Source organism: Scomber japonicus, chromosome 13 (assembly GCF_027409825.1).
Source record: "Scomber japonicus isolate fScoJap1 chromosome 13, fScoJap1.pri, whole genome shotgun sequence".
NCBI lineage: Eukaryota > Metazoa > Chordata > Actinopteri > Scombriformes > Scombridae > Scomber > Scomber japonicus.
The window spans coordinates 24,228,384-24,242,491 of record NC_070590.1 but is presented as its reverse complement, the minus strand read 5'-3'; the positions used below and the strand labels follow the sequence as shown (position 1 = coordinate 24,242,491).

At 41.4% G+C, this 14,108-nt stretch overlaps 1 protein-coding gene across 3 annotated transcripts in view; it reads left to right on the top strand.

The window, feature by feature from the left end:
- Nucleotides 1-14,108, top strand: part of mtmr4 (myotubularin related protein 4) — a 43,251-nt gene that overhangs the window by 18,774 nt on the left and 10,369 nt on the right. For all 3 annotated transcript variants that reach the window (XM_053332345.1, XM_053332344.1, XM_053332343.1), the window contains 5 exons: nt 2,580-2,669; nt 8,598-8,714; nt 10,523-10,605; nt 12,243-12,409; nt 12,496-12,592. In XM_053332345.1, coding sequence (XP_053188320.1) covers nt 2,580-2,669; nt 8,598-8,714; nt 10,523-10,605; nt 12,243-12,409; nt 12,496-12,592 — 554 coding nt within the window. The remainder of the gene's footprint in view (nt 1-2,579; nt 2,670-8,597; nt 8,715-10,522; nt 10,606-12,242; nt 12,410-12,495; nt 12,593-14,108) is intronic.

Below are 14,108 nucleotides of genomic sequence, written 5' to 3'. Positions count from 1 at the left end.
ATATCGTAGACCACTGTTTTTGGCAAATTACTATATATGGAAATAATCTCCAGTGTAGTGACCACAAGGCTATTAGTGAGGCTACTCATCATGGAATAGTCTGCAAACAATCCCAAACTGGAATAATGGTAGTTCCCATTCTTCCTATTTCTGCCGACATTACCTGAACGCAGCACTGTGCCAGAAAGCAGCTTCCACGTCAAAGTAGTCTTGCGTGTGTTCGGAGAACGAAACACAGCATTAGCTTGAACATTAAGGCATCTTTTGGAGGAAATGGAGCTTACAGTAATACCAGGCAGCACTTAACAATGGAGCATCATTTAAGGAGTGCACATCTCAGTTTGGCACACGCCCACCTCTACAGTCGCCAGCAGCACTGCCATTTATTAAAATTTATGGTGGAGAGAAGTAACAGGAAGACTGGCTCTGTATGGTGACTTATACCATTAATCTCTCTCTCAGATAGACTTCACAAACCCCAAAGCAAGCCTTCAGGACAAACACAGCAGCAAATGATTATTCACGAAACTACCTCTGAGACCTTGACACCTCTGCTCTGTGTCCCGTTAGATACCTCCTTCTTCACTCAGCTGAAACTGAAATACTGTTTGATTCTGTAGCTCTCACCTTATTGATTGCAGCAAGAAGGCGAGACTTGTTTTTTATTAGAAATCGGTACATTTTAAATACAAAGATGTTACTCTTCATTTTCAAAGGTGTGTGTGTGTATATTAGTAGCAAGCTATTTCCTTAAAACATAGTCTTTTACGTCTTTATCTTATGTCAGTGAAGCTGTAATGTTACAGAAGCTGATGAATATTGCTTTAGATTTAATTCCTATGATTTCTATGCCCTTGGAATCAGATGGTGACATTTTGGGGGCTTTTAGAGGAAGGGTATTCACTGTAGGGACCCTTTCTCCATCTGTTAGCGGTCAGCCCAATGGGTGGTATGCTTATCATGTGGTATAATCACCAGCTTGGACCTTCTAATGACAGATGTAATGACTGTAAACATGGCAGGAGGTCTGCATGGTCAGACATCAGGGGGTTTGAGCTGCGATAGATATATATGATATTATACTGTCATGTTGTGCGTCCTGGGACGCAATAATCAGTATTTTATCAGCTAGAGAGCAGCTTGAGACAGTGGATGATCTCTACTAATATAAACCACGGGAGACTGTATTCTGCCTCCTTCTGCGCCCCCCTCCCAGGACTCCAATGCTGTTTTCATTAAGACACAAAGCTGACATATGGTCCGACCGGGATGGAGAAGCCATATGTAGTGGAGTAGTAAAAGTAGCTGTGTTCAGACAGCCAGACACCAAACTGGGTTCATCCTCAACAACTGCTGAGATAACTCAATGAGGCTGGATATGGAGGAGTGAAAGAGTGCTGGAGTCTCTCTATATTCCACGTAAACATTGCATCAATGAAAATACTACTTATTTAAGTGTAAATAGCCTGCTGGCCAGGTAAAATCTGGTTGATTTTGATGAATTGGTAAAAGGAATAGTGGGGGCTTGTCCTTCAGCTGCATCATCTTTCCTCTCCAGTGATTGAAGTCTGATCTGATGAAAGTGTTTGCTCAGTCTGAGAGGGACACTGGCACACAAAGCTGAAAGGACAAGCTTGGCTGCCCTCTTTGTTCCTCTCTCTCGTTCTCGACTCCACTGCCTCTTGAGGTGCTGCAATCTAATAATAGCCAAACCATCCATTACAACAGGTGTGCACTTGATAAGCGTCCATTTGGTTGTTTGATTTATCAGCAGCATTAGAAACACCACACGGTCATCATTCGCATAGAAACATTTGGGTTTTTTTGTATTTGAAGCTAAAGTGACTCTAAGAAGGAATTGCTTAATCTCAATGTAAGTGAATGACTCATGAAAAACTTGTGTGTGTGTGTGTGTGTGTGTGTGTGTGTGTGTGTGTGTGTGTGTGTGTGTGTGTGTGTGTGTGTGTGTGTGTGTGTGTGTGTGTGTGTGTGTGTGTGTGTGTGTGTGTGTGTGTGTGTGTGTGTGTGAGATATTCCACGAAGCCCCAGTATATCTTTTGTTTGCTCAAGATTGTAACGTCCAGTAATGACGTTTACAGGTTTTTGGTCTCATTCATTTGCTCACACAATAACTCACTGCGTCGCACCAAAGAATCTAAATAAAAGCTTTTACATGATAATTAAATCAGGGGAAAATGATATCAAGGATTGAGTGGAAAACATGTTAACAGCATTAATTTCTCTTTAAAATAGCTTGTCTCATTGACTTAACAGAATGTCGTGTGTCCCCTATTTAAAGGGAATTTTAGATGTTGTAGTAAATATTTAATCTCCTACGTGATGTCTGTGAGTTAGCTGGTACCAATTGTGAAATTCCGCTTGGCGTGTCTCTTACATCAGAGGCTAACCTCCCTGATAAATGCTCTCAGAAAATATTTACTTTGTGGTTGATTTTACGCAAGTTTTTTTTTTTCCCCCTCAGCTGTAGCTTTATTGAGTGTCTCAACTTTTAGTGTCAATCTATATAATGACAGAAGCATTTTATCTGACCACCCGTACTTTGTGTTTGTGTCTCACAGGGTGAAGAGGGGCCTCCCAGTCTGGAGTACATCAAGGCCAAAGACCTGTTCCCCCAGAAGGAGCTGGTGAAGGAGGATGAAAGCCTTCAGGTGAGCCGAATGACAACCAGCGCTCCAGTGCACATTCAATCAGTAAAACTTTATTTACATAGCCTCTTCCATACAGGTTAATGTAGTTCAAAGTGCTTCACAGCTGATTGACAAGCTGATAATAAAACAGAACAAATGTCAGCCAAGGACAACATAAAGAGAAGGAACAAGAACAAAGAACAAATTGAGACCAATCCACGAAAGGAAAGTAAAAATGAAGAAGTATAAATAAATTCAAATAAATAAGAGAAAAATATATAAATAAAAATAAGAGCGAATACGAGAAAAACTTTATTACAGGTCAGAATAAAAAACTAAGTTAAAATAGATGAAAAATAGAGAAGTAAAATGAAATGAAATAGATAAAGTTTAATAAAAGCTAGACTAAAAAGAGATTAATAGACAAAAGAAGCAGACAGTATAAAATTGAATAAGAAGATAAAACATAAAATAGAATAGAATTAGAAATAGACTATAAAGCACAACTGCTGTGACACCCAGCTGCACGTCTGTGGATAAGACAAACAGGAAGCTGGTGAAAAAAGACCAAATGTAGCACCTCCAGATGATGACCTAATCATCAGTCCCAGTCCCCGCTGCAACACCCCGATGAAGCTGTTGTGGTGTGGCAAACTGTGGCAGCCAAGACAGTACAGCAAGAGTATCCACTCAGCAGGCTCAAGGCCAGACACTGAAGGAGAGACCAATTTTAGGTCATTGTTCCGAAAACCCTTTATCACTGTTCGACACAGGACAGAGTTAATTAGGCAACTCAGTGGTGAACACAGTATTTGCCTTTTGAATGGAGACTCTGCACACGCTCTCTGCAGATCATACTTCTTAATGAAAGCAGTTTTTCTTCAGTATTTATTTAGAAAAGAGATGAACTGATTAGTCTCTCATATTTGGGAAAGTGAAATTGGAACCTAACCAGAACAGAAGCAAGGTTTTGAAAACAGAAAGTTGTTGACACAATACGTACGAAAGGATTGAAGAAATGCGACTCGGGCCTGCCTGTAATTGTAGTGGTTGTTTATATGCACGCTACATGGATAGATAGTCCCACATCTCCAGACCATTTGATGTTTTTGCACTATTTAAACAATGGAAAATACTTCTACATTCACTCTGCTACACTCACATTGAATATGACAGAACTTTGTCAGAGCAAGAGAGGAATCCACTCTTTCACACACCGCTCCACTCAGCAAGTAAAAGTCACTGCAGAGGATAAAGAACGGAGCAGCTAAAAGCATTTAGGTCACTGAAGTGAGAAGGATTTGAAAGTCTATTCCACGGTGAAAACGCCAGTGGCACGTTGGCGACGGGGGCGACTCTCAGCGCGCCCTCCCCTGGTGTTGAATTTGTGCTCTCTGGCTGTCTGGTGGTTAATGGAGCTGAGCATCATGTGTCTGGAGAACTGGACAAAAGAAAGGTGGAAGGAGGAGGGACTGGACTCAGCCTGGGGTCACTATCTGTTGTTTCTTTTGTGCTTTTCAGTCGGAGCATGTTTCCAGCTGAGTTGACGGGAGTGGCCTGTTCAAAAGTGTTTTTAAGTTATTTTTGAAGGGATGTGCTTCAAAGCGTTTTGTGTGTCAGAGATCCTGATAGATTTATTTATTTCCTGCCAAGCAGTGTGAGAGGGGATCTATAAAATAGCGTCTTATAAAGTATATGTGGCTTAATCTGAGCAGGCAAAACTGTGTAGTTGTTTTCATTGTAGTCACCTTGCAACATTTTCTGTTTTTGCTGCCCCTCCTCCCGTCCCTGCATTCACACATGGAGTCACACATTGTGTCTCTGCTTTTGTGTTTTCTTTTGTGTGCAGGCGTTCCCATGATAGTTTAACTGACAGCTGATGTCTCTTACCGCAGCTCTCCTGCAGGCGAATCTCATGCATTCCCTACCCCACCATATTTAACACTCTGCTGCAGCCGTCCCTCTCCCGTGCAGTGCGCTGCATGCCTGCAGTTGCGCTGCACACGTGCATGTGTCCTCGCAAGGCAGGCAGCTCAAAACCGGAAGTCACGACTCGAGTGTTATTCACGGGCCTCTCTGCTCTGCCCCCCCCCCCCCCGTCTCTCTCTCTCCCCCCGTCTCTCTCTCTCTCTCTCTCTCTCTCTCTCTCTCTCTGTGACTCTCTTTTTTTCTTTTTTATATTTCTGCCGCTCAAGGCCTTTGTGTAGGAAACGTGACACAGTATCTTCTGCTGCACTTGCTGGCTGTCGGTGACTCATGCACCTACTTTTGGAGCACAGCTTGTTTAATGCAGCTCCCAGTCTGCACAGCATGTTAACTATGGCACTGTCAGCAGGACGTGTTGGGGCTCTTCCCCAGCAGAGCACCACGCGCTCAGTTAGCTGCACGTCTGCTTCATTTCAGCCATTTCTGCTGTTGTTGAGGTGATATTTAATATCATTTGGCTGCATCCTCTGACCTGTGACAAATGTAAAAAAGCTTTTGTTAAGGCTTTCCTTTTTTATATTGTAAAATGGTATTTAAAGCTTTTCTTCCCCCTCATAATCAACAACGAGTTTTCATCTTTATTTCTGAACCTGTCACTTTAAACTCAGCTATGTTAAAAAAGTTGAAACAGTCCAAACTTCACTCTCTTGATTCGAAATATCCCACTTTTTTGAAGTCATGGTGCAGGGTGGCGGAAGAGGGGAGGGGAGGAGAGGGTGGTGGGGGGGGGGGGGGGGGGGGTGCCACCTATATTTGGATCTGTTGGTGTCTGAGTGCCGAGTACTACGTGCTCCATTTCCCAGGTTAAGCTGTGCTCTTTGCCTCATCATGCTTCCTCCCGTCCCAGAGCAAACACATTTTCAGTTAGAGATGAGCAACAGCAGGTGCAGCAATAAATGTCAGAAGCTTTTTCCTTTTTTTTTTCTATTAATATAAACTCACTGGACTAACAGTTATCAACAGTACGAAGCACAGACACGCTTTTGAACTCTTGCCATTCAAAACTATTCATCCGTCTTTTTGTTTAATTTTTAGATTTAATATATGTATTTTCTTGTTTTCGCCATGAATGGTAAAAAAGAGGTTAGCTGAATGAGTCTATGTTGACTTGTCTCAATTGCATCCAGCTTGTGTGCTCCGTGCACTAAGACTGTGCTTTTAACTGTGTTTTGGCTAATGTTGTTTAAAGTAAGCCTGATTTTCTGACATCTTACCATAATCCCCATCTGCCCTGCTGCATGTCCTCTTTTGACATGCATCAGCGGGTCCTCCTCTGCATGACTCAGCATTGCATGCTATGTAAGATGAGGTAACGTTGTCTCTTAGCAACACTGCTGTTGTCCTCACTACCAGAAACTTCACAACAAGACTTGAGTCCCAGTGTGGCCCCCAATGACTGTGATTATGTTATAGCAGCCAGAATATTAGTGCAGGCGGACGTGATGAATAAAAAGCGTGAAGCCGTGGCGTAAGTAAGGAATGAATAAGTGTAACACAATCCTCTGTTTGTCAGCTTAGAGGGAGTGATGTCCGAGCAAAGATATATCTCCTTACAGGATTTATTGTATCACATCACATGGAAGGAATGTTATATGCAAGGTGATTGTAAATTGTTTAATCTCTGTACATAATGATATAGCATAACAGTGTCTAAAAATTGACTGGACATCATTTTTTAAATCCCTTGAAAAAGCATCTACAGTAAGCAAAACACAGTGACATTGACCACTCTGAAATTGGTTAGGCACTTAAATTTTTATATAAATTAATACATCCTTTAGAAATTGGCAACCATGGCCATGTCTGTGTTTCACCTCGTCAGCTTTTAAAGCAGCTGCTGCCTTGCGTCAGAATGAAATAAAAAATGTTTTCTGTTAACCTCTGTTGGGAACCAATTATCTTAATGTAGGGGTCTTGCTGCAGCCAAAGCCCCGGCTTGGCTGTGCCTGTAATAAAATGGGTACAAGTAAGAATGTTAATGGACAGTTTGGGGTTCCTCACTGTGTACCATCAGCGCTGGTGCAGACAGTCTCCCTCCCAGCACAGCCTCTTGTCTGCCTGCCTGCTCATTCAAGCTCACAAACATGCCCTCTGTCCTCACAAAGATCCTTCTGTAAAACTAATTGGACAGCTACACATCTACACCGTTTCCCCCGTGTCCCCCTTTTCTCATATTTGTAGTGTTGGGGCACCTCAAGCATTACGAGTTTAGCTTTTGTAAGGCAGGATAGATTCATAAAAATGTCTCAAGCCTGAACTCTACCTGTTACTTATGATTAGGGTTGAGTATTTGGAAATGTTTGATTCTCTAATATGATGTTCATAATGATAGGTTTAACTAGAGCGAGGACAATATATTGGTAAAAACAAGCACAAAGTAGCTGTATGAGATCTTTGCATAAAAAAATGCTGTTTAAAATGAAAAAAGTTGTTATTTAAGTCGTAAACTATCTAATCGATGATCACGTAAACAAGACTAAGAATCAACTAAGGGGTGGGAATGTGGGTCCATTGGGCAGTTCCATGGTTGCTATTTGTTAGTTTATGTATTTATTGTATTTATGGTGCCTTTATCATCTGACTTCTCCTCAATCACCACCACTAGGTCAAAGTTTTAACTTTTTCCGTGATTTGTCTCAATATCTACAAGTCCATTGTTTCTTGACCCCTAGTGGTCCATGCTGTCATTACAAGCTTTTCACAACATAATAAAATACACATTTTAAAAAGATCTTATGGCCTTAAAAGACACACCATTTTTCCTCTGATAGTAATTTAAGCCTTTTTTTTATCTGGACTGCAAACACTTACAGGCCTTTATTTATATTTAGTTTGAGAAGTATAACTGTTCAGTGTTCATATTTTAATGCAAAGCCTCATTTTTGATGTGCTCCTTTTTGCCCTGTTAAAACCCTGTCACTACATTTCGCTTTTAATAAAACTCACACTTCCTGTATTGTGTAAATGAAAAGCCCTCCGGCGTTTCAACAGGCCTTTCATTTCTTAAGAAAAATTTTATTGGGAAACATTTGTAGGAACAAGTTGTAGGAGCAAACAAACATATAAACACAAAGGAGGAGAAGAAGAACAGTTTAACAGAGTAGTAGCAACATGGAGAAATGGCTTGAACTAAACTAGTCTAGAGACCAGGGTCTGTTTAACCAGCGTCTGTTTGGGACACTGGTCAAACATACTCTGGTCTACAGGAGAAGAAAACTAAGACTGAGAGTAAAAAGAGGCAGTATAAATGACTGCATCATGTTCATGTTGATTGTGCATACATATGTTGTTTTATTTTAATAAAAGGATGTAGATTTGGGTTTTTCTTTTGGGAAAGGAAGTTGAGTCCTCAGGACTCAACTCAAAATATGCTATAATATATAGCGAGTCAAGTACCACAAAACAGGTTGAGAACCACTGTACTAGAAGGATTGGCACAACATGTCTATGCAGACACTCATGGTGCTCCAATGATGAATCCTCATGACTTTGGTGATGCCCTGATCTTTCATCTAGCGCCACCATGAGGTTATCATTTGTTGTTATGAATGACATTTCTACTTCTAGAACTATTGAGCAACAGAGTGTTATTGAATTTGATTCACACATTAATGTCACCTCAGGATAAATTGTAATGACTTAAAAGCATCAGCTGTACTGTGGCTTTAGCACTAATGAGAAAACATTAACATGCTAACATGCTAAACCAAAAGAGCAAACAAGGTGAAAATTAGCATTCTCTGTGGCTGTAGACTATTATTGTTGTTAACTAGAGTTTTGTATCAAGACCTTCAGTAATTAGAAAGAGCCTGGAAAACACTGAGAGCTCAGGTATAAAAATAGAAATGTGGATGTTATGATTATGCGTCCAGCAGACATAATAAAGCGTGACAGTAAACAGGTGTTGTAATTATTTTTCCACTGCTTCTATTTCAACAATCTGGTTGTTTTGTGTGCCTACAGGTGCCATTCCCAGTTCTTCAGGGGGAAGGGGTGGAATATCTTGGCCGTGCCGATGAAGCCATCATTGCCATATCTAACTACAGGCTCCACATCAAGTTCAAAGACTCTGTCATCAATGTAAGTGCACGCCACAGACTGTAAACATACAGAAGAACTACAAAAGCAGAGTTTCACTTCAATGTCTGGGGAGCGCTGCTGTGCCGTGCCACGCCACCACAGAAGCCAATAGCAGCAGAGAGGAGATTATATTGTTTAGTTTGGACACCCATAGGCCTTTCCCTTTACCCCATATAAAAAATTTTATAAACACATAATTGTGCAAACAAGGCAAATAAAGCTACAAGTGCTTTACATGAGGCATCTATAAAGTGGTTTAGACAGGCAAAGCTGGCTTGAGGTTGTTTTGTACCAGGACTTGACCACAGGAGTAGCGGGGCCCCTCTGATGTTCAGGCACAGGGGGTGGGGGGGGTGGTTTTAATGTGACATCTAGGCTCCAAGGGCCCGGCCCCCGCTGGCACTAATGTCCACCAGTCCGCTCCTGCTGACGTCAGGCCTCGCTCAAATACAAACAGGCCAATTGTTTGTGTTCACTGGCAGCGAAAATTCCTGCCCTCTTCCCAAATCCCCTGTCATCTTTTCCAGAAGGATTCCGCTCCTGGAAAAGATGACAGAGGATTTGGGAAGAAAGAGAAAGGCGGTCGCAAAGCGTAGATCACTAGGATGTTTCACCTTGAGTCAGATTTGTTCACGGAGACCAAATGTCAGCGGCTAACGGTTCCCCGTCGCACTGCCTTAACTCGGACAGCACGGATGAACTCTGAATGGATGCCAGCGAGCCACAACCTCTCACCCACACACACACACACACACACACACCCTTCCCACCCCCACCCCCTCCCCCCCATATCCCTTCACAACTCATCCCCATACTTCTAAGCTGTTTTCCTGCCCTTTGCTCCCATCCATGTTTGTCTTTCTCTCCATGATTTCAATTTGGCTTGGTCATGTGCTGCAAGTAGCACACTGCGTGATCCGCTCGGTTATCTTTCATCTCTCAATCTCTTTGATGTTCTCTTTCCTTTTTTTTTTTTTTTTTTTTAACTCTTCATTTCATTTTGTCTTTTTTGGTTTAATAGTTTGTTTTTTTTCCCATTTCCTCCTGTCTTGTGTCTTCCCTCCCACCCTCTCTCTCTCTCTCTCTGCTCTCTCTTTCTGTCTTTCTCTCTGCTCTCTCTTTCTGTCTTTCTCTCTGCTCTCTCTTTCTGTCTTTCTCTCTGTGTGTGTGGTCCATGGTGTCACTGTGTTTTAGACCTACCCAGGTGTGGACAATGAGATATCTGTGAGTACCATATGATAAAACACCACCCTCTGCCACAGTCTAGACAGCTTTAGCCATCCAGCTCCTCTTCACTCTATTCGATTACAGCGTACCGAGGACAAATTGTACTTTACATCCGACTGAGCTCCAACACCGGGCTTATTTTAATTTTAAATGAAAGCACCTTGCTGGCTGATTGTGCTGCAGTACGCTGCCTGAGCCTGAGACTTAATGAAGACTATTTTCTGCCATAAAACACAAAATAGTTGTTATTTTCTCATTCTAAATATAAAGTTTAGTGGGTGATTCTGTAAATCTTGGCAGCACCTTCAATAACACCCCAGTCCACACACACTATTACTCAAAAGCTATGAAAACAAAATAGACAGCCCTGTGGACAAAGCCAGGTTTCTAGCTGTTGGTTTGTATAATAACAGAGGTTTAGGGACAAAGTCAAAACACTGCAGAGGCCTCCTTCTCCTCCACAGTGAGGTAGAAGCTGTCTCTACTAGACCAGAGGGTGGTAACCTCTTTGCAGATGTGCCGTCTGCTCTGACATCGGGGCCGTCAGGCTGATGGCACGCATTCTCTGTCTCCCCCTACAGGTGCCTCTCAGGCTGATTGAGAATGTGGAGAGCAGAGATATGTTCCAGCTGCACATCATCTGCAAAGACTCCAAAGTTGTCAGGTAAGGAGAGAACGTCACTCTATACACACGCGAAAGACATCGTATTAAACCTGCAGATGGATTGATACAGCACCTTTCTCCGGTAGTCATTTGAGTCAAAAATATAATAGTTCAAGTTTCTCTGGCCATAGGAGGGAGTTTATATCACATACTAGCAAGTTTAAATGTTAATGCTATTTCTAGGTGTAAAATAAGCTGTGACAACTCCTCCAGTTAAAAAAAAACACATTAACACAATAACAGTGTTGTTCAGCCTCTCCATCCTCACCTCTCCCTCCTAATTACTTAATGACTTTAGTGATAATGGAGATCATGTTTTGTGACCTCAAAGAGTTCAACAGGGTTATCTCTGCCTGTGTCAAGTGATTTATAGAGTAGAAATACAGGATTTTTAGAATCAGATTTAAAGTTTGGAAAGATAAGAGAGCACCAAATTGGGTATAATTTGTATGTTTTTGTAATGATATGATAGTAATGATACTAATGAATGATTTCTATGTTTGGTATGTCTTTGTACGAGCAGGCCAACAGCTATAATTCAGTTTTTTGCATATAATAGTGCTGAAAATGATTAGTTGGTTGGTTGATTGATTAGTCAAGCAATGGGAACTTAATTAACAACAATTTTTGTTATTGATTAAATGTTTAAGTTATTCATTAAGGAAAATGTCAAATATTGACTATGTTCAGTTTTTCAAATATGAGGCTTTGCTGCTTTTCTCTATTTTGTACCATATATCGAGTGTCTTTCCAATGTTTCTTTATTTTATGTTTATTATTATTTATTTATTTATTTATTTTATGGACAAATCATAAATATTAAACACAAACTCTGTAATCCTGTAATATTCAACAGATTCATTGATAATGAAAATAATCATTAGTTGCAGCCTTACAATATCTGTCATATATCTTGTGAGAGAAGATGAATAGAATGTAATGTATCACTGAAACATATAGAAAGTAATTATAATGCTTTTTGAATATTGTTATGAATATCTAGAGAGATTCATTATGATTCATAGTTACTTTTAGACATATTTCCCTTTTTTCGTGTTGATAATCCTTGTCATAATAACTCAAGATGTTCTGTAATTTCCTTCCAGACCACTATAGTTCTAATATTCAGATGTTTCACTGAAAGCTGAGTGAAATAAGGATGATTGCATTTTGTACTTTGGACTGTTCTCTGATCAGAGTATGCTCTGTAGCGTTTGTTGATTCCGAGCTGTTGTTATTGGCAATTTTGTTGAATTTGTGATAGCTACACGATCATTTGCCAAGATCAGACAGATGGCAAATATGTAACTACCACTAAGATTGCTCTGTCTTGTTTAAAAAAGCAGTTTCAAGGACAAAATAAAGAGCAAGGCCTCCTTTTATTTCACAGTAGACTGTTCACACACATCTGTCAGATCTGTTCACACACATCTGTAAAGCTCAAAACCAGTAGAGCCTTCATATATTCAGCAGCAGATGTGCCAGCAGCATCTTGGTTCCTCGTCATTAAGCAGCTATATTATTGTCCGTGTTTAAAGGCTGGAAACGTTTCATCACTGAACATCCCCCCAGAGATATTTAGATTTAGATTTAGAATCTCAGTAATATTTCTAATCTTTACATCGGGTTCTCCACAGATGCCACTTTGCAACGTTCAAGCAGTGCCAGGAGTGGGTCAAACGTCTGACCCGGGCCATCGCTCACCCTGCCCGACTGGAGGACCTGTTCGCCCTGGCCTATCACGCGTGGTGCCTCGGAGGCTGCGCCGATGACGAGGACCAGCACGTTCATCTCTGTCGCCCAGGTCCATACACACAAACAGTCAAGACCCAACTTGGAGAAGTCTGAGATCTCCTGTTTTTGTTAAAACCTAGTAATCTGTTTTTGCAGGTGATCACGTGCGTCAGAGGATGGAAATAGAGGTGAAGAGGATGGGCTTCGACACGCAGAACGTCTGGAGAGTGTCAGACATTAACTGCAACTTCAAGTACGTCACAGATATTTTACCCTAAATAGAATGACACCTTTTTAAGAGTTGTGACGATTGTTTGGAAAGTGAATGATGAGTGACGGCGTTTCAAGGAGCTTTTTCAGTCTTCGACAGAGGGCAGGGCTGGAATCAGGCAGGATTAGAAACACTGTCACCGTGATGTCGCCAAACTGAACAGATTGTGCAACCAACAGCTTGTGTTGCACATTGGCACATCTCATCTCAGAGAAATGGGAGTTTTTGAATTCTCGCTGATCTACAGATTGACTTTTAGGCAGAAAGTTGGCAGGGATGATGGTGGATTTAAATTGCCAACAACATATTCCTTTTAGGGAACATTAACAGCTTGAGAGATGACTTTTAGAAGATTTTAGAAGACAGCTTGGACTCACTGTAATGAAAACAGGTTGCCAGTGGTTTCACAGTTGTGGCAAAAAGGGTGTGTCCAAGTGTATCAAAACATCCATAGAAACTGCTGCGTAAATCACTTCTCCACCACTGATCAATATGTGGAGTATGTTCCAAACAAGTACTTGCTTTGCCAATAAATCTCTAAAACTATGAGCCCAGTGTCACGCAGTCACCTTCTCATAGCACTGACGCTCTGCTATAAGTAGCTTACGTAGTGATTTATTGGTCAAGTGAGGATTGTGTGACAAACAGCATAGAAATATTCTACAGGAGATGTTTGAGAGGTTTTTATGGATGTTTTGATACTTACTGCTGGGTTAGCATTTCTTTCCATTGCAACTGCTCCAAATTTAGGATGACTAGAGCTGCCATTCTCCACATAGAGAAAACTGTGCAGAGTCGTCTTTCAATCTTACATGAGGAGAGTGTTGCTCAAAGGATAGATTTGGAGTGGATTATTCCTTTTAAATGCCTGTAATAATACAGGTCTGTACAGTTCAGCAGCACTCTCACCAAGTCCAGTCTTTAACACACATGCATAAATAGCATCTTAGCACCCACTCAAGCAGAAATAACGCAGTTGATCTGCATGTGCACCTGTATATCCGACTTCTGTGTCTCCTTTGCTGTCTGGGCAAATAAATGCTTCATGAAAAAAAAAAAAAAAAAAGGTCGGTCTGCTCGAGGGCCCCAGAGAGCGTATCCTGCTGAGGGAGACAGACACACAGGACAACCGGCTAATTAAACAAGCAGCAGCCTGCTGAGGCCCATGACTCAGCACAGTATTTTACTTTCCCTCTCACACACACACACACACACACACACACACACACACACACACACACACACACAGTCTCCGTCTCTCCCTCTCCCTGCCTCCCTCCTTAGACAGTCAGCAGGTGACTAGAAATTGAAGACAGTATCACGTGAGAGGAGGATGAGGAGGAGGAAGAGACAGATGGAGTCAGGCGGTAGTGCTCTGCGATTTGTTCTCCATCAAAGTCAAGAGCTCTTGACGCAGTAGTGACCCTGAAAACAAGAGAACTTGTGTTATTTGTAAGAATGTGTGTTTGCTGTAGCTGAAGCACTATATTACCTTGTT